Here is a 20,718-nt window from a genome sequence, read left to right as displayed (position 1 = left end):
TTTAGGCTGTCTGTCTCACCTTTGTATGTGTGAGCATTAATGTAGAACCTGCTGTCTTAAACTGGGAAGAAGTTACCAGGCTATCTTAAGTTGAAGTTGTTTAGACTTGATGTAAGCTTCATTGCAAAACTACCAGAGAATTTACATAGGTTAACTTGCAGTTACAAGAAAGAGGTGAGATGGTTCATTTCACTTCTGAATTCATTTCTCCAGAGATCTGTCTGGTTTTATGACTGAGGTTAAATTGCCTGAGGTTTGGGGATTTTTTTGCTTGTTGGTTTGTTTCTTTGTTTTTAAGTACTGTACCACTGTGGGTTTTTTTAAATACTTCTTTAGTTTTAACAAGTCATCCTTTACCTCATTCAGATACTGAGGATGCCAGTGAAACCGACCTGGCAAAACATGAGGAAGAGGACTTTGTAGAAATGAAAGAACAGTAAGTAACCCATTATAATCAAAAGTAAAGTAATGTTCTGTTTGTTTATTATGTTGGGGTTTTTTTCCGCACAAAACTTTGCAATATTTTGGGCCAAGATTGGGGTTTTTAAGTGCCTACCCCAATGTAATAGCTAACAAGTACATATACTTGTATTTCTTCTCAGTTACTGTCTCTGTTCTATATGTATTCAAGAAGCTAAGTGCTGCTACTGTTTTGGACAAAGAAATAGGTATGAGTTTCTGGGAGCAGCTGAGTTTTGCTACAAACAAATCCTGCTGCAGGCAGATCCTTTAAATAAAATAAAGGATTTACTTTATATAAGCCCTGAACTGTTCCCAAAATAATTGGTTTGGGTGCATTGTAAAACCAATGGGGTGGCCATGTTTTTAGGCAGAACGATAACCTTTCATTTGAATAATATTCTTTGGGTTGTTGTTTGTTTGTTTCCTGAAGTTCTTCTGAAAAGTTTTTAATTCTGTGTAAACATGTTGTAACCTAAACAGATGGTGGAATAAACTATATATGCTTGTTTTTCAAAGTGAAGTTACATGCTCTCTATCTTTGCAGGATGTATCAGGACAAACTGGCATCTCTTAAGAGGCAATTACAACAATTGCAGGAAGGTAAGCTTTGAAGGGGGTAGCTTTTTTTCCTAAACAATTTTCAGCACTTTTCAAAGGTCGTAGAAGGATGAGGGTTTTGAAAGATGTAACTAGCATCCTTCACTGAGTTTTGGCTCTCAGTCATGCTACTGAGTGAAAAATGTCAGCCACTTCCCATGCTTTTTCCCTCTACACGCTTGTAGTTAAGCCTCTGTGTACTAAAGCATTTCTTAAAAGGAGTAGTCTCTCTTCTGAGAAAATGGGGAATGTGCTTATCAAAACAAGAAAACTGGAACTGTAGTTTTCTGATTTCGGATATTAGTATTTGTGTTTCAAGTGGTATGTGGCTCCTTGAGGAAAATTTAATACCTGGGGGGAAAAAAATTCTAGTGGGAATCCACAACTATTATTTGTTTCAACTATATATTTATTTCAACTAGGTACTCTTCAGGAATATCAGAAAAGAATGAAAAAGTTGGACCAGCAGTACAAAGAAAGGATACGAAATGCAGGTAAGCTGAATTTCTTTCTAAGATGCTGCATACAACTTAAATTTATGGTTTTTATAACACCTGAAGAAAATAATGGTAATTCTGTCCTTTAAAGAAAAGGAACTTGCTGGAGCAAAGGGTTCTTCTGCTTCTGAGGGTATAGTGTAGGGTTTTTTGAGAGTACACGAAGCATGATGGGATCTGTCTTGATTATTTTTTTTTTCCTTCATCAGCGTTGTTTGCTGACTGTTTACTGAACACCAATAAACAATTTTAGTCTTCCTTTGTATATAACAGTGCAAGTAAAAAAATTACTTAATTTTTATCTGGGACTGTGCCTTACTTACATTCTCCAGCTTTAGCTTGTTCTTTTGTGCAACTTGTCTGAAACCTTTAGGTGCACTATTTCTTTTGGTTTGCAGGAATGGAAAGTTAGGACTACATGCTTTTCCAAAGATCTGTTTTGTGCCCTGGAACAATGAATACAGAGGGTTTGCTACTGAAACTGTTATTTTGTATAGCTGTGACATTGAATGGGCTGCCTGTACTTTGTGTTCTGCTCTGTTTCAGGAGTGAAGGCCCGAGTTAATTTTTAAAGTGCCTAGCTCTCAGCCCTTCTGGGTAGCCTTTATTGTGTTACTGCAGAGAAATGGCTTGGAAATCAGATCTGTTTCCTTGTCTTCCCTCTTTCTTGTTTGTTCTCTTTCCAGTAGGTTCTTATCTTGGATACTGAAGCAGGGCCTTTTATAGAAGTTATTATGTTGAAATAGGAAATGTAGCTGTTCTTCCTTTAGAAAAGTTGGATGAATCCTGTAATGCCCGGGCCATTACTCTAGGAAATATGACAGCGAGGCAGTGGCAGTTGTATGATATCTAGCATACTCCAACCTTTGAATAGTATAAATTGTGTATTTCTAAAAGTGCTTGGGATGGTAAAGGATTTGCTTGAGGAATTTAAGTGAGTTGAACTACCTCTTGTTCACAGGTATCTGTCTTCTGAGATGAATTTTAGGTACAGTAGAGCTGTGTTCTAGCACTGTTGGGTTGTTTTGATGTAATTAAGACTAATTGCAAACTTGTATTTTGACTGGCGAAGACCAGTGCTGCAGCAACGTATTTCTTCCACAGGAGGGCAGATGGCGATAACTTTCAATTTTATGATAAAAAAATCCAACTGCCTAGTACTACAGGAGTGATGGTTTTATGTTTATCCTTCCCATGTTGAGGTTTTGGGTTTTCTTGGTTTTTTGTTTTGTTTTGTGTTTGTTGTTTGTTTGGGGTTTTTTTGAGAATTCACAGATACTAAAGCAACAGTTCAGATCTACCTGTATTGGATTACTTCCATAATACTGTTTCTATGCTCAATTGGTAGAGCCCTTTGCAAACAAAAGGTTTGACTTTATTGGACCATTATCGTCTTTGGTATGTATTTTGTTGTTTTTTAAAAATTATATTAAAAAAAAGGCACAGTAGTACAGTGTTGCTACTACAGTCTTCTCTGAAACATATTTGAAGCCTGTGATCTTTACAGAAGTTTTTACTATTTCAGGTATTGCCAAAGCTTAATATGCTGTTGAAATATGGTCACTTGAGGACTGATTGGATGCCTTAGTTTGCTTTTGTTGCCACTATCTTGAGTAAAACCTTTGTTTTGGGAATTATATTCTCAAGGAAACACAAGAAGGGTCCCATCCCATTTAATTTCAAGTTGTTAGGAATTGCACAAAGGTCAGTAGGAGGGCTGTTTCACATACAGAAATCCATTTTCCTCACCCATAGGTCTGACTTGAGGTAATCATTGCCATGTGTTAGAACTTCACCTTCAGTGATACATAACAACTTCTGTACTTCTTTTCTCAGGCATAAACAGCCTGAAATCAGACACCTGTGAGTTGAGTAGATGAATCTTCTAACAGCTGCAGAATTATTTCTGAACCAATTATTGCTGAAATTCATGAAACTGGCTTAAACTGTGAATTTTTGCCAGCCATACATTCACCTACATGTTTCAAGCGTCTATCTGGGATGTTTGTATCTACTATTAATTGCTTGTAATTTAACTGAAAGAAAGATGGACTATACATGCTTAGTACTGCTGGGAATAGTAGCTAAACAGAATAGTATGGAATACTCCTGTATAAGCTTTGCAAATCTGCTTGACGATCTGTAGAAAACTTCAATTAACAGTGTATTTTTATGATTTTTTTTTTTCATAGCTACTTTATTTTTAGCAAAGTGAGAGTAGAGGTTGGATGTTGTCCTGGTTTCGACTGAGATAGAGTTAATTTTCTGCTTAGTAGCTGGTACAGTTTGTTTTGAATTTAGTGTGAGAATAATGTTGATAACACACTGATGTTTTAGTTGTAGCTAAGTAGCACTTATCCTTGGTTAAAAATTTTTCATTTTCCTGTGCTCTGCCAGCAAGCAGGTGCACAAGAAGCTGGGAGGGAGCACAGCCAGGGCAGTTGACCTGAACTAGCCAAAGGGATATTCCAAACTACAGAACATCACGCCCAGTATATAAACTGGGGGGAGTTCACCAGGAGGGGCCGATCGCTGCTAGAGCATCGGTCGGTGGGTGGTAAACATTGTGTTGTGCATGACTTGTCTTTTCTTGGATATTTTTTTATATTCCTTTTCATTACTATTATTAGTTATTATTACCTCTGTTAGTATTATATTTTGTTTTACTTTAGTTATTAAACTGTTCTTATCTCAACCCACGGGTTTTACTTTTTTCCTGATTCTCCTCCCTGTCCCACTGGGAGGAGGGAGGAGTGAGTGAGTGACTGCGTGGTGCTTAGTTGCTGGCTGAGGCTAAACCATCACAGATTAGAATTTACACTATTTGGTTCGCTGCCTCTCTTGGCTTCAGTATTCAGTGGCTGAAAATGTTGAGGAATTCATTTTGTGCATCTTTGAAGATAATAAATCAAGTCTTTCTTGTCTTTCAGAGCTGTTCCTCCAGCTGGAAGTAAGTACTTTTAATTTATCAAAATACATATTAACTAGATGGAACAGGTATAAACCTCCTGTTTCATCAACTAGTACTTGTGTTTGTATCCCAGAAGACTTAAAGAAATTTTCTTCCTCTAGCTAGCATTGTGACACTTGAGATGTAGTACAGCCTCCTGTTGGTATTACTTCAAGTAGCTTCTGGACTTTGTAATTAAAATAGAATTAAAAGAAATATTTGCTCTTGGGCTGTGGTATGCTGGCTGTGCGTTTGCCTTGTTTAAAAAGGTTAAGGTGATAAGTGATAGTGCTGTTTATAAATCTGAAGAGCTCTCTGCTAGAGACTTGGTATGTTATGCAACATTAAAATATTTTTTAAATAGAATTATTTTTCCAATACAGTACTACTTTCCAAGTCATTTTTAGATGGTTTTCTGTTGATTATGAATAGTGATAATCTTTATAACTGGCTACAGTTTTGAACTGAAAAGCTAATCAATACAGCAGTTGAAAGAAGCTGTTATGATACCTTTAACTTGAGTCATTGGTTCCGTAGTTAACCTTTTTGTTCTTTTGGTTTGTATTAGACAGATCAGGTGGAAAAAAATTACGTCAAGGAAAAGAAGGCAGCAGCAAAGGAGTTTGAAGATAAGAAAGTTGAGCTTAAGGAAAATTTGATTGCAGAGTTGGAAGAGAAAAAGAAGATGATTGAGAATGAAAAGCTAACCATGGAATTAACAGGAGGTAAAAACAAGATAGGCATCTGTCATTTGTCTTATCCACTCTGCTACTGCTTAGGAAAAAAGGATATGAAGGTAGCAATGCTGATTTATACAGACAGCTAGTGTGAAGGCTTTAAAGCTTTCCAAATGCCAAGAGGTGTAGAGTACCAATTGGTGGTCTTTTAGTGGAGAAAGCAGTTCATAATAAAATTCAGTGACCTGAATGACTAACAGGTGAATCAAAATAGTGCCAGTGAAGCAGCAGAGTGGATAGGCTTTCTTATATGCAGGAAAAGGGGCTGCTTTAGTTCCTGTGATCTGGCAATAAAACTGTTGAGATACACCACGATATTTACCTAACTGGTGGTGCCAGGTTGTAAACTGTGTTCTTTTTTTTGTTTTCTTTCTCCAGTAGTAGGTAGGGAAGAAGTTGAAGAAAGGCAAACAAAACCTTTATTGTTGCTACTTAAAGCCAGAAAAATAGATTTTTGAGCTACACTTGTGTCCAAACTCTGGAAAATGAACATTAAATGGGCAGAGTTCTTTCATGAGACCAATTGGTGCCCTTGATGCCTTGGCTATGCTCTTTGTAGTAATTGACACAGTGGAGCTAACTAGAGGGATAATTAGCCTCCTTCACAAATTGTGTTGCTGTGATACTGAACCAAAAGTCTGATTTGATGCTTTTTTTGTTGTTTTTTTGAGCAACTCCCTCACTTCATGGACAGATAATGGTGTGTTCCTGAGGCCTGTCCATGAGTTAGACCTTTTATATCTTTCTTGCATAGTATCTACAGAAGTTATGTAAGCTAATAATTTAGTGTTCAGAAGCGAGAATTAAAACCTGTTTGGACATATTTAGGAGTGCCGTTGGCTTTGTACAAACCGTTAGGGCTAATCTGATCTGAAAAACAGCTTGAGCTATGCTATTTCCTTGACTTTTTTCTTTTAAATTATGAAGTCTAGTCTGATCTTGCAAACTGTGCCTTAGCCTCAACTTTCCTATTGATGTCCTATGCCTGTGTCTGTTCACTACTAAGCTGGGATACAGTACCAATCTTGTAAGCAGATTTTAAGAGTGGATCCAACTAAATCTGCATACCAATGTTCTAGGAGTCTGAAGGAATCCAATTTCTCTTATCAGTGGGACAGCTGTTAACATCAGGATTTAGATTTGCAGAGTTAAAGGGAGACTGAGGAGGGGTAAAAAGAAGTATTTGGTGGTCTGATTTGGGGACCAGATTAATCCTCTTCAGGGAAATGTGTCCCCCTATTGTTGTGTGTCCTGAAGAGATGAGCTATTTCATCAAATACATCTCTAGGAAAAGGCATGTAAGTAACTGTGGAGAAGAGGTCCATTCTTTGTGTTAACCCTCCTTTATCTTCTTCCTTCCAGACTAGCAAAAGTGCAATGTGATTTCTTTAGAAGTAACAAATTTTATTGTGAATGTGTGTTGGAGGCTGAGAAATAAGAATACTGAAACTGATGTGGACTTGATGGTCTTTAAAACCTATGGAAGTTCAGCGTATACAAGGATGCGAGTTAGCAACCTGATGAATAGGCTCGTCTGAGTGTTGGGAGTGTTGCGGTTTCATTAGGTTGCAATAGTTGCCCCCTGTTCTGGAGCGCTGCATAGTGTCGTTCTCAATTATTAAGCCTCATGCAAGACTCTGTTTCAGGTTAAATCTGTTGGTGCTTTAGCAGCTCTTCAAAACTACCTTTATAAAGTTTTCATGAATCTCTTGAGAATCTTAGTTCTTCAAATGTTTAAGAGTAAATGTGAGACTCCCAAACGCTCTTTTTTTTCTGAAAACTTGTTTGGTGCTGACTTTCAGCTGACTTGTCACAATTCTAAGATACAGGATGCTGAGATAGAGAGAAGAAAATGATCTCTCTGCCTTACGTTTTAAGCAAGGTAGATAACAGCTCTGTGACAAGTCATTTGAAATTAATTTTTAAAAAGGAGAAAAAGCCTTCTTGACCTGGCTGCATATCGCCTTGAGTAAGTGTTTCACGCCCCTCTTCTAGGCTCTTGTGAATCGATCTTAACAAATGGGAAGAATGGCTTACATTCAACATAGTAAGTTACACTTTCAGTGTCTGCAGGACCATTAATGTTCCATGTGTTTTAAGCTTTTTTTAAAAAGCTTTTGTCATAATATTTGTTCCCTTGATGTGTACCATGGTCATCCTTGTTCACCCTTGAGACGAGGGGAAACATAATTTGGTGTATTTTGAACATGCATAGCTGCTCAAGGTTTTAGTGTCTAGAGGGAGCCAAAGAGGCTTCACAGACTTAAGTGCTACCTAGGATGTGATTCAGGTGTACTTAAAGATGAGAGAATAATTCTCGGCACATAGAAAGAGAGGTGAGATGATGTGTTTAGCATTTAAGATGTGATCCCTTGGTTGCCAATTCAAGGTATATTCATAAATTAAGAAATGATTTGTGAAGAGTTTGAGTAAGGTAGTTCAGTTAAGACTACCTGTAGACATTTGGACAAACACTAATTTCAGATAATTACCTGGTGATGAGACTTGTGTTTCAATTTTAAACAGAGTTTTTCTCCAATGCATATGCTACAATTTATTCCCTGTCAACTGCTGCTCTGCATGTTATTAATTAGGTTCATTTCGTTAATCATAATTTGGAACATTTCTAGATAATCTGAATTTAAATACTATTTGTGTTTAAAATTACTCCAGCAGACTTGTATCAGCCTTGAATGCAGTAATTATCTGTGTTACTTTGACAAAGCTATTTTTCCAGCTTGAAGACAAGAAAAAGAGCAATTGATTTGTAGCTGATGTTTTACATCCTATTAACTGTCCAAGTTTTGTTAGCAAAGAACTCCATGAACTTTGCCTTTTAAATGATCTGTTCAAAAGCAGATAGCATTAGCATTAAAGAAATTTGCCCTGAATCCTTGTAGCATCATTGTGCTTGTTAGCTGTACCTGAAGCAGCTGTAAAATGCCCCCAGACCAACTGTGCCACTTCCAGACCATGAAAGCTGTAACCGTGGCATTGCAAGGCTGTTACTAAACAGTGACCTACTATGAAAGAGAACTTGTATTCACTGTCAGCAGTTCCAGCTTGAATGCTGGAAGCTATCACAAGAAAAATCCAATTTTCTGTATGAAAGAGGAGAGATTATTTTCCTTGTACCTTGTGTAGAAAGCTGCGGCTTTTTGCTCCTTTCCATCTGGTCTTATCAGCTCTCCAACTTCATTACTCTACAGATTCAATGGAAGTGAAGCCTATTATGACAAGGAAACTGAGGCGACGACCAAATGATCCAGTTCCTATCCCAGACAAGAGGAGGAAACCTGCCCCTGATATCCTTTCACAGAGTTGTTGGAGGGCTATTGTGTTTGAAGCCAGCATGTTACTTGCACCTATGCTGTTTTGTACAGAAAGGAAAATGAAACTAGGTACTAGGGTCAGATTTTAATCTAGGAAATACTGAAGCACAATTTGTCATGTGTAATGTGTGATAAACTAATATAACATGACTAGTCTTTGGAGATCAGTTGGTATCCTAAAATAAGTTATCTCATGACACTGTAAAGTTTGTTAATTTTTTTGATCAGTGAGAATAGTTTGAATTCTTCAGGCAATTTTTTTCACAAAGGAAAAACTTTAAAAGAACGTTATATATAAATGCTGAGGTAATTGATGCCATAGATAGTAAATGGCTTTTTACATGAGCCAAAGCTTTTCTCATTTCAAGATGTGACAAAACATTTGCCAGAAAGATCATGTTTGTCATATCAAACTAGTTTTTCCATTTCTGATAAAGGCTTCAGATCTCTAATCCGGAGGGATGCATAGCAAAAGCAAGGAGTGCTAGATTGGTTCTTTGAATAAAAAAAGATGAAAATCCATCTTGGTTTTATATATCATGAGAGAGAAAAACATGTATATGTAATGCTTCTCTTCTGCCTTGTTGCGTGTTTCTTATGATTAAAATGTTCCTTGGCTTCTGGAAATATGTTTTTAGCTCCTCTGTGATGATAGGCACTCTTTCTATTTGTATATTAAATTCACCTGGAAAGGAAGGCAATGATATTTGCTTTGCAGAGGCTTATTATTAGATTCCAAACTTGTATGGCTTAAATCAGATTAAAAAAACTTACCTTATGGCTTCTGAGTGACTCACATTTTCTGAAGGGAACATCAAACCTTGAACTTCTAGAGTTCATCCAGGATGGTCACAAGCATCTCCAGTTTTAATTAACCTCTTTCTGGTTGGAGATTCTGTTCACTCTTTCAGGAAAAAAAAATATCTATTTATTAGTGCCCCTATCACATCCAAAATAAATGAGTTTTTTAGTGAATATGACCTACTAATTGTGCATGATACAGCAGCCACAGTATGAAACTCTAAACCTCTCCCCAGTGAGGAACTGCAGATAAAGTCCATTGGAACCCAAATCCTTAAAATGCAGCCTAGCAATTGTTAACTTTAGTTTAGTACGTGGAATATTTTTGAGTTAACAGCTGCTTTGAAGACACACCACAGATGAAAACTGGAGAGAGGGTCCACTGCTTTGTCTGGGTATTGTTTTCCTTCTGTGTCCTTAGGTTTTTCTTGTGTGGAAGTGACAGAGGAACAGTAGAAAAGGGAAGTGGGAAGATGCGATTGTGAAACTACACAAAATGACAGCAGAGCTCTAATAAGGCAATCATATGCTAACTTCTGTGTTCTGAGATTTTGATTTTTGTTCTCAGGTGAATGGTAGATTCTTCTTTACATTCATCCACGTAAGGATGTGTTTTGTGCCTCTGGCTTTATTTTCTGGTTCTCTTTTGAATTTTTTTTTTTGGTGGGGGGGGCTTTCCCCTCTTCTCCCTATTGTCTCTATTCCTGCTTACTGAGTTGCAAAATGATGAGTTTCTTTTCCTAGGTTTGGGTGGGATTCAGCTTCATTGTACAAAATGTGAAGTGAGTCTGTTGTGTTAAGTTGAAAAACACTGAAAACACTAGTGCTTGATGCCTCCATGAAGTAAATGTCAATGCACTAAAGGTTTTTCATTGATGATTATGTCTGAATAAGTTAAAATGATTTTGCACTCTATTTGCTGTTAAATATGAGGCTTTGTGGAGATGGACTTGTATTAATTCATATAACAAAAAAAAAAGCTCAAGCGTGACACCTACTAAAATCTTAGGCAACTTTACAGAAACCTTTTGGCTTGCGTTTAGTCAAGTGAAATGTCATTGACCTTTAATTTTTGGCCTTGCTTGTTAAGAGCTTATGGGAACCTTAATTCTGGATACCTCAGCTAAATTATTTGTTGACTGATGAGCAAATAATGGAAGATCTGAGAACGCTGAATAAGGTAGGGATTATTGCTTGATTTGTATTTCTCTGTTTTAAAGAGAAAGTTAATGACTTCCCCTGAAGAGAAGAGAGCTCTGGTTTATGTTCCTTTTTGAGATGTGGGACTGTTTCATCCCAGTAGGCTTTCTGAAGTAACACAATAAAAGATTTAGCAAGATGGTATCTCCTCCCTTTTATTTTAATAGGTTTAACCTAATTAAAATGACTGTCATCTAAAAATGTTACCTTTTGTCTGAACCAGGTGATGAGCTGTCTTAAGGAGTTTCTTCCTCTGCATGGCTGAACAGATGTTAACATGTTTTTCTCTGAGATCACAGGCTGCCTTTGTTTTAGGCCTTAGTGTGTGGCGTGTTTTTTAGTTTCTGGGTGTGGTTTTTTGGTTTGTTGATTTTGTTTTGGTTTTTTTCCCTCTCCCCACTGTTGCAATACTTCAGCAAACTGGATAGGGTGCAGTGTGTATGTTTATAGTTTTCCTAGATCTTATTAACTTACTGCTTTCTTGCTAAACACCTTAAGACTTACCCAATTTTTTATAATAGAGGCTGCTCATTAAGGCATTTGAGGGTGGTAGTGGAGCATGTTTTCTGTGCCAGCTGTTGAGGTGTCTCTAATGATTTATCTCCTGTGTTTTGTGTACCCTGAGAAATGTTGGATCATGTCCAAAAATACAGTGTGTTAGATGGGTTTGGTTTTGATTTGTTTTAATGGATTATCCGAATGCTCTGGAGTTCAGTTTGTAGACCTTTTGCATCACGATACTGAATATCTACACCTTTGGCTCTTTATGGCGTGCTGTTCTGGTTATGTGTTATGCCACTTAACAGTACATTAAAAAAAAGAAGCTTTTAGAGTATAGGAAGTAAGGCGAGCTGAAGTTATTACTGCAGACTTCTGTGTCTCATGTCAGATATCTAACGCTTCTTTGCTCTCTTTCCATGCAGCTTAAATCACCCAAGAGGCCAGGTGAGTTAACCGTTACATTGGAATTTGTTCCCAGTCATGCTGTTAGGAACAGAGAATTGTATTGTAGACTATTTGACTGTATAATTGCTGAGTGTGTAATTTGACTGTGTAATTGTTTTGACTGTGTAATTGCTGTTCTTTGTGTAGCTACTGTGGCAAATGGGTGCTGTGTGAAGTCTCTTCATCTGTTCTGAAGTTTGTGAGGGATGGGAAGGTTGGCATATGTATCTTTGGCTGAAACGTTTGAGCATGGGACAATCTGAAAGATGTTTTTCCATTATATTCAGATGCATCTGGGCAGCTTGCCTGCTTGTCAAGTAGATGGAAGGATTGAGAATTTACGGTGTTATGCCTTCAGCTCTCTAGATGTGTCTGTACATTTTATTTCAAGACAGAGTGGTACTAACTTGCCTAACTATTTCTGATCCTATTTAACTACTTTACTATAGATCAGAATTAAAACAATATAAAGGACATACTGTCTATCACCTACCTATCAACATTTTTTCAGATGAATGTTATATTTTGGTGAATATTATCGTTTGTGTATTCAAGGCAGAGGTTGAATTACTCGTCCCAATAGAGAATATTTTTCTGATGGAAATTTGAGTTTGTAGCTTTCCTTGCTTATTATTTCTGCTTAATATGACCTTATTAATTGCAGTTCTGCAGTCAGATGTGCTACTGTGTGGTGGACACATGCTGGTCTTTAAACACAGTCTCTCTCCTGTTCTCAGCCTCTCCATCTTCTCCTGAACACCTCCCAGCTACACCAGCAGAGTCTCCAGCGCAGCGGTTTGAAGCCCGGATAGAAGATGGAAAACTCTACTATGATAAGAGATGGTAAGTCCTGGTAAATGGCTGTTTTAATCGATCTGACTGTTGTGTAGTGAGGAGACAAAGACTGCACAGAGAAATTGCTTTGCTGAAAGTATTTGAGGAGAAAATGTTTTTGGGCAGAGGTTAGCCACTTCATCCAAGGGCTAATCATTGCGACTCGGTAAATCAGAAGTGATAATGGAGTGTTTAGACCTCATAGACTTTCAGGTGTAACTATTGGCTCAAATAAAAGGAGAGTTAAATCTTTTCCGTGGAGTCAGTGGTGCACACTGTGACACTTGAAAAACGTTTTTGTCAAACCTAATGTTAGGTACGAGAGCTACCAGCAGATGCAGTGTGATGTAGCTGTGAAGCCGGTCAGCTAGGATACAGATACTCTGTGACTGTGGGTACAGTGGTGTTGGGAGTATTCACCATCCTGGTGTTCAGCTTTGTAGCCCATCATTCCACAAGGTGGCAGAAGAAATGTGCACCAGATGAGCAGAATGAAAAATGTTTCTAATAAATCCAAATAACCTTTAAAGATCAAACCCACATGGGAGAAGCAACTTCAGAATTGCTGATTGGATTTAGCTCTGTTAAGTTTTATGGGCATATAGCTGTGCAAGCCTCACAAAACACAAGGAAAATATTAAATTCTGCAGAGAAATCTTAGTAGGTCTTAAACTTAATCCATGAGACATGCAAAACTGGATAATCAAGGGGGCAATCTGGTACTCCTTAAGCAGAAAGCAATTTGCAAGTCGTATGCTTATTTGTAGCCTACTTTAGTGTTCTGGTGGCTCAAAATAACAAGTCACGAGGTTGTAATTTTATCATGGAAAATGATAGGTGTGAAACTTGTTTTCTACACAACAGCCATCTTGTACGGCAGGTCAGTTTTTCCTTCTGCTAGTCGTCTGACAGTAAAGTGTCGTCGAGGGTTCAATGTATACAGCTCTGATAAAAGCGATGCCGGGGAGCTTAAACTTCAGTGAAGCATAAAGCAGACATGAGCTGAACAGGCTACTTATTTCACAAATTCATGAAGTTCTTTTTTAGCTTTTGTAATATATATATTTTTTTTGTATAAAGTAACTATCCTCTGGGGTGTATTTGGATGGATAAACTGTTCTTTGGAATTTTTAAGCATGTGGAGTACTGAAAAGTGTTGCCTAAGTGGGGGGAAAAAAAAAAAAGCTGGAATGTGAAGTAATCTGTCGGTAAAGCTCCCAAGTTCCCACCAAATTTAAACCTGGGAGAGCTTCAGTGAGCCCAGATGAATCTCTCAAAACCACCAGCTCTCTCTAAAGGGTATTTAGTTGGGACATAAAACACTAACAGATATTTTCATCTTGCTGAATTCAGTTGTCGTGGGGGTCTCACTGTCAGGAATTCCAGCTGTTGCCTTTTCTGTCTGCCTTATTCTTATGCTGTTTTAAGATAAGTATTTTACACTTTTTGGCTGTAATAATCCTGCTTAGATTTTTTGATTGATAGTAATAGTACTTGTGCAAAGTAGCTGGTATTTTAAAATAATGAAGTAACTCTTGATAGTGGGAGGGTAATTTTTTCTGAGGTGTTAAGACTGTAGCTGCTGGCATGCACCAGAAATAATAAAACTGACAGCTCAGGAGTGACTACTTTCTCTATTTCCTGACAGCAGTCATGAAGGACTATTATCTGCAAATAGTGAATGTTTAAGGCTAGTAATGGACTCCCTAAGGTCTTGCAGAGACATTTCACAAACATGTCTCCATAGTGGAGGCTTTGTATAGGGAGTTTCAGATGGATGTGGAATTAGACTTCACTTTTTTTTTTATCCTTAGTCAATTTGCTCCATGCCCCCCCGCCAGATCCTAAAATAGAGTTCACTAAAACAACCATCTTCTTACTTTTAGCTTTGTCTGCATACAATAACGCAAAGTGATTTCTTTCAATCTTCTGATGGAGATGCAGTTGAAAAATCTTGGCCTGTCGGCAAAATATTTTGTAGCAGAAAGTGGAATTGTTTCTGCTTGCCTCACTTGTCAGTATTGTGGTGTATTTTACCTACCGCAAAAGCAAGAGTTGTGTGGCACTTTCCTTCTCTTGAAAGGCAACTTAAATTCCATTGCATTGGTCATCTGAAGTATTTTCCTCAGTTCTACCCCTCAGGGGACAGAGGGGTGTATAAACTTGGCAAAAGGCTGAGGCCTGAATGTGTAACTGAGATGTTCTGGGCTACTGTCCCTCCAGTTGACCTGTCTCTCAGCATGCATGGAGCATGAGACAGCTGAGACAACTCATCGATGGAAAAGTGCTGAACTAACTTGTTACCTTGCCTTTTCTGTGCACAGCTAACATAGACTTACTGATGGATGGTAACTTGGGATGTGAAATCCAGGGGCTGAAGCCTGCTTCCTGTGTGCCATTAGCTTTGGAATTCACTGATTATCAAAAATTGGAAGATGCAGCTTTGAGTGGCAAAATTATTTCATTACCTGTGCAGGCACAGATAACACTTGAGAGTTGTCATTTGCAGTGCTATCTTCTGCACTCGGAAGCTTGTGCAGCGATTGTATCAATATCATCAGTTCTCCTTGCTTAAGCAGTCACAGCATGGCACGGTAGGATACTGCTGGACTGAGATTTTTATGTCTTGTCTCAGTGAGGTCTGGATTTTGTTGTAGCTTATGCTGTTCCTTTATATCAATTAATGACATCTGGGTTCAGAAAACTGAGATTCTTGGCTCAGATGATTGTTGCTATTGCATTGCCCCAAAACCTGCTGACATCCTTGCTGTTAAAATGAGGGAGAAAGAATAATGGTTGGCCACAAGTGTCCAAAGGTTGCAGGATTTGGGGTGTCTTTATTACCTTGCCCAGCTCATTGGTAATTGATATGTTCCGAAGGCTGGAAGCCGACACTATCATTCTTGTTACTGGCAAGCAGTGTGAAAATTCTGGATACGTGAGCCAGTAGGAAGAGATTGTAGAATAAACTATTGGAAGACTTCCATGTTTACAGTGTGGTTATATTAGAAATAACTGTAAGGATTGTGCAAATCCATGCGTTTTGACAAATGGCTGTTAGCCAATCAGACTGCAGGGAGTTGCATACTGAGTAGTTACTGAGGGAATCTGTGCAGTGATTCTGCAACTTGGATCGCCCAGTTAAATATGAAGCACATCATGATTAGGGTAAAGGTGGAAATATAGTTATGCTTTTATAACTATAAAGCATTTTGGTGCTCTCTTGATTAAGATTATTTACTTACAAATAACCTATTTCAGTATAATTCGTTCTGCCTACGGAACTCTCCTAGGCTGAATAAACAGAAACTGGGGAGTTTTGCCTAGCGGTCTTTGCAGCACTTATCAGAAATATGGTCTGTGAAGAAGGCAGGACCGTGAAATCGGGCAATTCAGAGTTATGAATTCCAAAGTTTTTGCTTTGCTTTGTACAAAGTATACAAAGAAAAATATATAGCATGATTAAAATATGATCTAAAAGGGGAAAAAAATGGATATGCTTAGGCGTGGCCTCCTTATGACAGGTATATACAGCTTCTTACAGAGTCAGTTACCCATTGCTTACCATTTGGGATATTTTCACAAAATAAGATAGTATTAGAAACTTGAGATCTCCGTTTAAGCAATGCACGGCCTGCACTGAGTACAATTCACTTTTGTTGGTGGTGGTGCACTAGTAATTTTGTATCGGGGAATGTGAATAGTTTTTTGAGTATCTGTGATTTTGCTCTGTCACATTTTATCATAATATGCATAATGCAGAGTTGCCTTTTAAAATCCGTCTTGTGTCTGAAATGTGAAAGTCTAGTTTGATTGACTCGTGAAACATGGGCTTGTTGCCAATCAGCGTTCTCCTATCTTGTGGCTTGGTGCTCTGCCCCTCCCTCTTTCAGATGTGAAATGTGTTTTCAGTAATCTGCGTATAGAATTGAATGTGAATTGCATGCACTTCATGCATTTCGAAGTGTCATTTAAATGCAAAGTGTGTGTGTAGAATCAGACCACCCGCTATGTTGTGAAGATGGGGAAAGTGGTGTGGAAAGAAAGACAGACTTCATATTTACTCTATCCAAATGCTTATAGAATCCTAGCTTTATCAATCTTATTACTGTTTCTTAGTCTCTGGACAGTTAACGGTTTCATATGTGGTTGTTGTGTGTGTTTGGTTTTTTAAAAATTTTTTATTTTGCAGGTACCACAAGAGCCAGGCTATTTACCTGGAGTCTAAAGAGAACACTAAGATCAGCTGTGTGATCAGTTCTGTGGGCGCCAACGAGGTAGTGGGCTGCTTTATTTTTTATGGGAGTGGGGAAAGCTGTGGGTCAGCGTAGGCAGGTAGACAGCTGTCTAGTAAGGACTAAGAGAAAATCAATATTGCTTTCTGAAAAGATGTAGTTGTCTGGTGTCTAAAGAAGCTGAATCCAAGATAAAAGTGAGTTGAGAGATCTCTTCTTGAGATGGGAAGACACTTGCTCTCATTCTAAAGAATGGTCCTACGTTTTCCAAGTAGTAGTTTGGCAGGCAGGAAAAATTGTGAGAACTGACATGTTGGATCTCATTGGCACGACATTCATAAGTTCCATTTCCATTATTTCAAGAACATACATACAGTTATTATTAATGCAAAATAAAAAATAAATAAATTGGGGAATCCAGAAGAAGATGAAGAAAAATTTGTCACAAAATTTGGTTGTTGTAAGGGGAGAAAATTCTTCCTGCTAACCTGAGTATGTGTTGTGAAGTAAGCTGGGAGCATTCATCACCTACTTGGGAGACATGGCAGGTGAGTCATTTGTCTGAGGCAATTTCCTTGTGGCTAATGATTAAGGCTTAGAGAAGCAGGTGAAGAGAGGTGTGTGCCTAAGATTGATGTGAATCTTGCTGCAAAATAAGCTTAGTGCTCGAGCAGTGCATCAGTTGGGCAAAGGGAGCAGTTTATTCTTTTCTTGCAGATTCCAGACGCTTCAAGGAAAGAAATGATAGACTTGAATGCACTTCTCTTCAATCAGCCAATAAAGTAACTTTAATTTGTTTTGGCAGCTAAGGGAAAATATTTTATTTTCAACAAAATGGGTTGCATATGGGATATGCTTTGTATCACAACTGTTCCCCTTGCAATAACAGTTGTTACGCTCAACGGTTGGTTATTTAGATAAAGTGGTAGTAGCGTGCTAATGGATGCATTAAAAATATAGCACTGCTAATTTGTTTAAAGTTATTACTGTTAATTTATAACATTAACACTCAGTCTTTTGGGAGCATCTTACCTGAGACCTGAGGGAAATGCAATCTGTTAATTATTATTGCATGAATTCCGCTTTAAAGTGAGACGATAGGTTTAGGTTTGGTTTTGTGGGGTTTTTTTGAGAGAAGCAGGGGAGGAGGCTTGGCACTTGTTTGTTCTGTGATGGTTCATTGCAACAATACAAAGCCAAGGGAGATAAATTCTTAGCATAATAGAATACCTTCTCATTTCGGTATTAGGAGTACCATGTGCACATCTCTGATTTCATCACGCATTCAAAACTATGATTGCTAAACTATGATCTTACTGGTTCCTGCTTGAATTCAGAAGCTGGAAGGCAGACCTAGATTTGAGGTCTCTAATTATAGACTGGAGTCAAAAATTAATAGCATTTCTAAAGGAAGTCAAGTTATTCAGAGGAACTTTACGGAAAATATTTGCGCACAGTGTCTCCTCACCAGCATTTTTTTTAATGCTCAAAATGAAAAGAATTAATTAAGAAACATCAGAGATACTGTGGTATACAGTTACCTTCTTGTGGCTGGGGCAAGGAAGTAGTTAACGGAGACATCTTTGTTCATATGAAGGTCTAAATCAGTTTTCTTAAACTGGATTTGAATTTTGTGATTGGCTGTGGGCCTCTCCGACACAGAGTCTGATCTATGATGATCCCCTTTGGAGGGAGGGCGGGGGGGAAATAAATCTTCCCAGACCCAAATTCTTTAAAACTTGGTGATGTGTTTAGATCTAAATGGAACAGATTTCTATTACTTTTGATGTAACTCCCTTGGAAACTGTGAATCAAGTACTGCATTGGTGGAACTTATTGGCCAACCGCATGGAACCAATTCAATCATTTGCCTTTTGACAACAATAAACTCTTCAGTACATGCAGGAAAACTGGAGTTTTCTTTTATTCCCATGAGTTTGTTCAGCAATCTCAGTTTGGAAGTTGAAAAAAAGAGGAAGCTTATTTTCCTTTTACAGTCTAGGAATAAAAGAAATTCAGAGATGGATTTGGTTATTTCTATTCACCATCTCCTTCAGTTCTTTAGAATTAATAGATCTTATCTTCTGAATGCAAAATACATTGTATGTCTAAAAAATCAGTATTAAGTTCAGAATATGTTTTGGTGCTTTTATGTTTCTGAACACTGTGGCACATTTTAGTGTTAATAAGTAATTTTGCTGTTGTGGTCACTTGAAACTGAATTTTAATTTTCCTCCAAGTGGAACTTAACAAATCACTTAACTTTAGCAAAACTAACATGCCATTCCATCATATTGTGTTAGATGTAAAACTGTACATGTTCATTGTTCTGTACAGTTGGTCAGAGTTTGTAGATTTTTTAAAAAATTCTTCCGGTTAGTAAAACATACCGAATTCTTGGAAATATTGCAGTAGAGAGGTAATTATCAATGAATGTGGATTTTAATTTCTCTGGGGAAATAACTGCAGTGCAAATGCAGGCAAATATTAAATTTATTTTATATCGAGGGCTCCTGTTAGTAAGGTCAATTTATAATTAAAATAATAGAGTTAAATCAATCTACTGTGCCAGGCCTGTAGCTAATATGGTAGCTAAAAAAAAAAAGTTTTGGCTAAATTGCATGCCAACACTAACTTTACAGTCTTTTGCTGTATGAAAAATTGGACTTTTGTCCTAAAATACTCTAGTACTAAGAGCTGGATAACTCTTATTTTCCATGCATTTAAATAAAATGTTTGAATGCATCAGAATGATAAAATACAGAGGAGATTTGCTCAGATTTTACTTTTAAAGTGCAGGCATTTGGATCTAAACTTCTTGAAAGCGATTTGAAAAATTCTCTTGAGTGCCTGCCTCTATGGCAGCAGTTTGTCCTTTGAAACATACTGTATGTCTGCAAGTTATATATATGCAGGTGTTTAAAAAAGAGGGCCTTTTATATTCAGATACAATTTATTTAATACATTGTGAGAAATGCTTCACTGAACAAAATCAGAATAAGCTTTTCATTTGACTAATAGTTACTTGTCTGGGCAAATCCCAGGATAGATAATTTTATGATCTGTGGATCCAGAGAGACTTATTCTTGATTAGGTAAAGCTTAATGCCAGAGTTCTGTTGTGAACTGTAGCAGCAGGAAACTTGCTTTCCTGATGACGCTTGGAAAGAGTAATTTTTCTTGATGGCTGTTTCGAGCAGCGAGTTAAGGTGGTAAAGTTAGAAACCTTATTTAATTTTCTACTCGGGTTGTAAATGCCTAATGTGGGGAGGCAGAAGGGATTAAGCTAAGTCATCTGTACACTCTAAGTAACAGATGTTCTGATCTGACATTAAGAATACCTGGATTTATTTGTCTGTGTATTGCTTACTGTGGGTTTTCCCTTTTTCTCCCCAATATATATCCCTGCTCCTTTCTTTTTTCTCTTTCATGCAGATCTGGGTGAGAAAAACCAGTGACAGCACAAAGATGAGGATCTATCTGGGACAGCTGCAGCGAGGTGTTTTTGTGATTCGTCGACGATCAGCTGCGTGACTGTATGCTCTTCCTTGGTCTTTTTTTTTTTTTTAAACTGATAGACAAACCTCTAACGGGGAATGGCAGTCTGTTCGTTCATCTTAGCAGCAGAAAACACTGTCATGACCTCTTACAAGACAGTTTGTGGCTGGCCACATAATCCCCGGTAGTCCTTAAATCTTTAGTGATACCCAAGCACTGCCCTGGACTATTTCTGGATTTTGCATCAAGCTTCTGTATGCTTTCTTTATATTTTGGGTGACTATTTAAGAAGACTTTGCATCGTACTTTTTTTCATCGTCGTTTCATGGTGCGTAGATGGGACTTGTATGTTGAAAACAACGTAACATTCATGTTTTGAATCAGACCAATGGAAGAAGCTTTGCTTGTCAAGACCTGAGGTTATTCATTCTTTTTGGTTTTGTTTTCCTGCAAGGCTCAGGATGTTGGGCAAAAGGAGATTAATCATGCGAGGTTTCATCTGCAGCTGAGAGGTGCATCTGTAATACCTGGTGTATGACATTGGCTTTATTGGAAGAACTGTTTAAAAACTTGAGTGTTGAGGGTGGTTTTTTTTTTTTAGGAAAGCGTGAACAGCTTAATAACTGTTGAA

At 37.8% G+C, this 20,718-nt stretch overlaps 1 protein-coding gene across 1 annotated transcript; it reads left to right on the top strand.

Moving 5' to 3' along the window:
• Window positions 1–366: 366 nt before the first annotated feature.
• On the top strand, window positions 367–20,367 carry SUDS3 (suppressor of defective silencing 3 homolog (S. cerevisiae); the record flags this gene model as incomplete). Its single annotated transcript, XM_009695546.1, has 11 exons — window positions 367–436; window positions 1,007–1,062; window positions 1,482–1,553; window positions 4,487–4,506; window positions 5,075–5,231; window positions 8,453–8,548; window positions 10,495–10,556; window positions 11,500–11,521; window positions 12,259–12,364; window positions 16,548–16,632; window positions 20,025–20,367. Coding segments are annotated over 11 exons (845 nt in total), but the record flags the coding sequence as incomplete, so codon positions are not given.
• Between the last annotated feature and the right edge of the window lie 351 nt (window positions 20,368–20,718).

The sequence above is a fragment of the Cariama cristata genome, unplaced genomic scaffold (genome assembly GCF_000690535.1).
Source record: "Cariama cristata isolate BGI_N322 unplaced genomic scaffold, ASM69053v1 scaffold6382, whole genome shotgun sequence".
In the NCBI taxonomy this organism is placed as follows: domain Eukaryota; kingdom Metazoa; phylum Chordata; class Aves; order Cariamiformes; family Cariamidae; genus Cariama; species Cariama cristata.
Note: the sequence above shows the minus strand (reverse complement) of the source record. Positions and strands in the feature narration are given on the sequence as shown.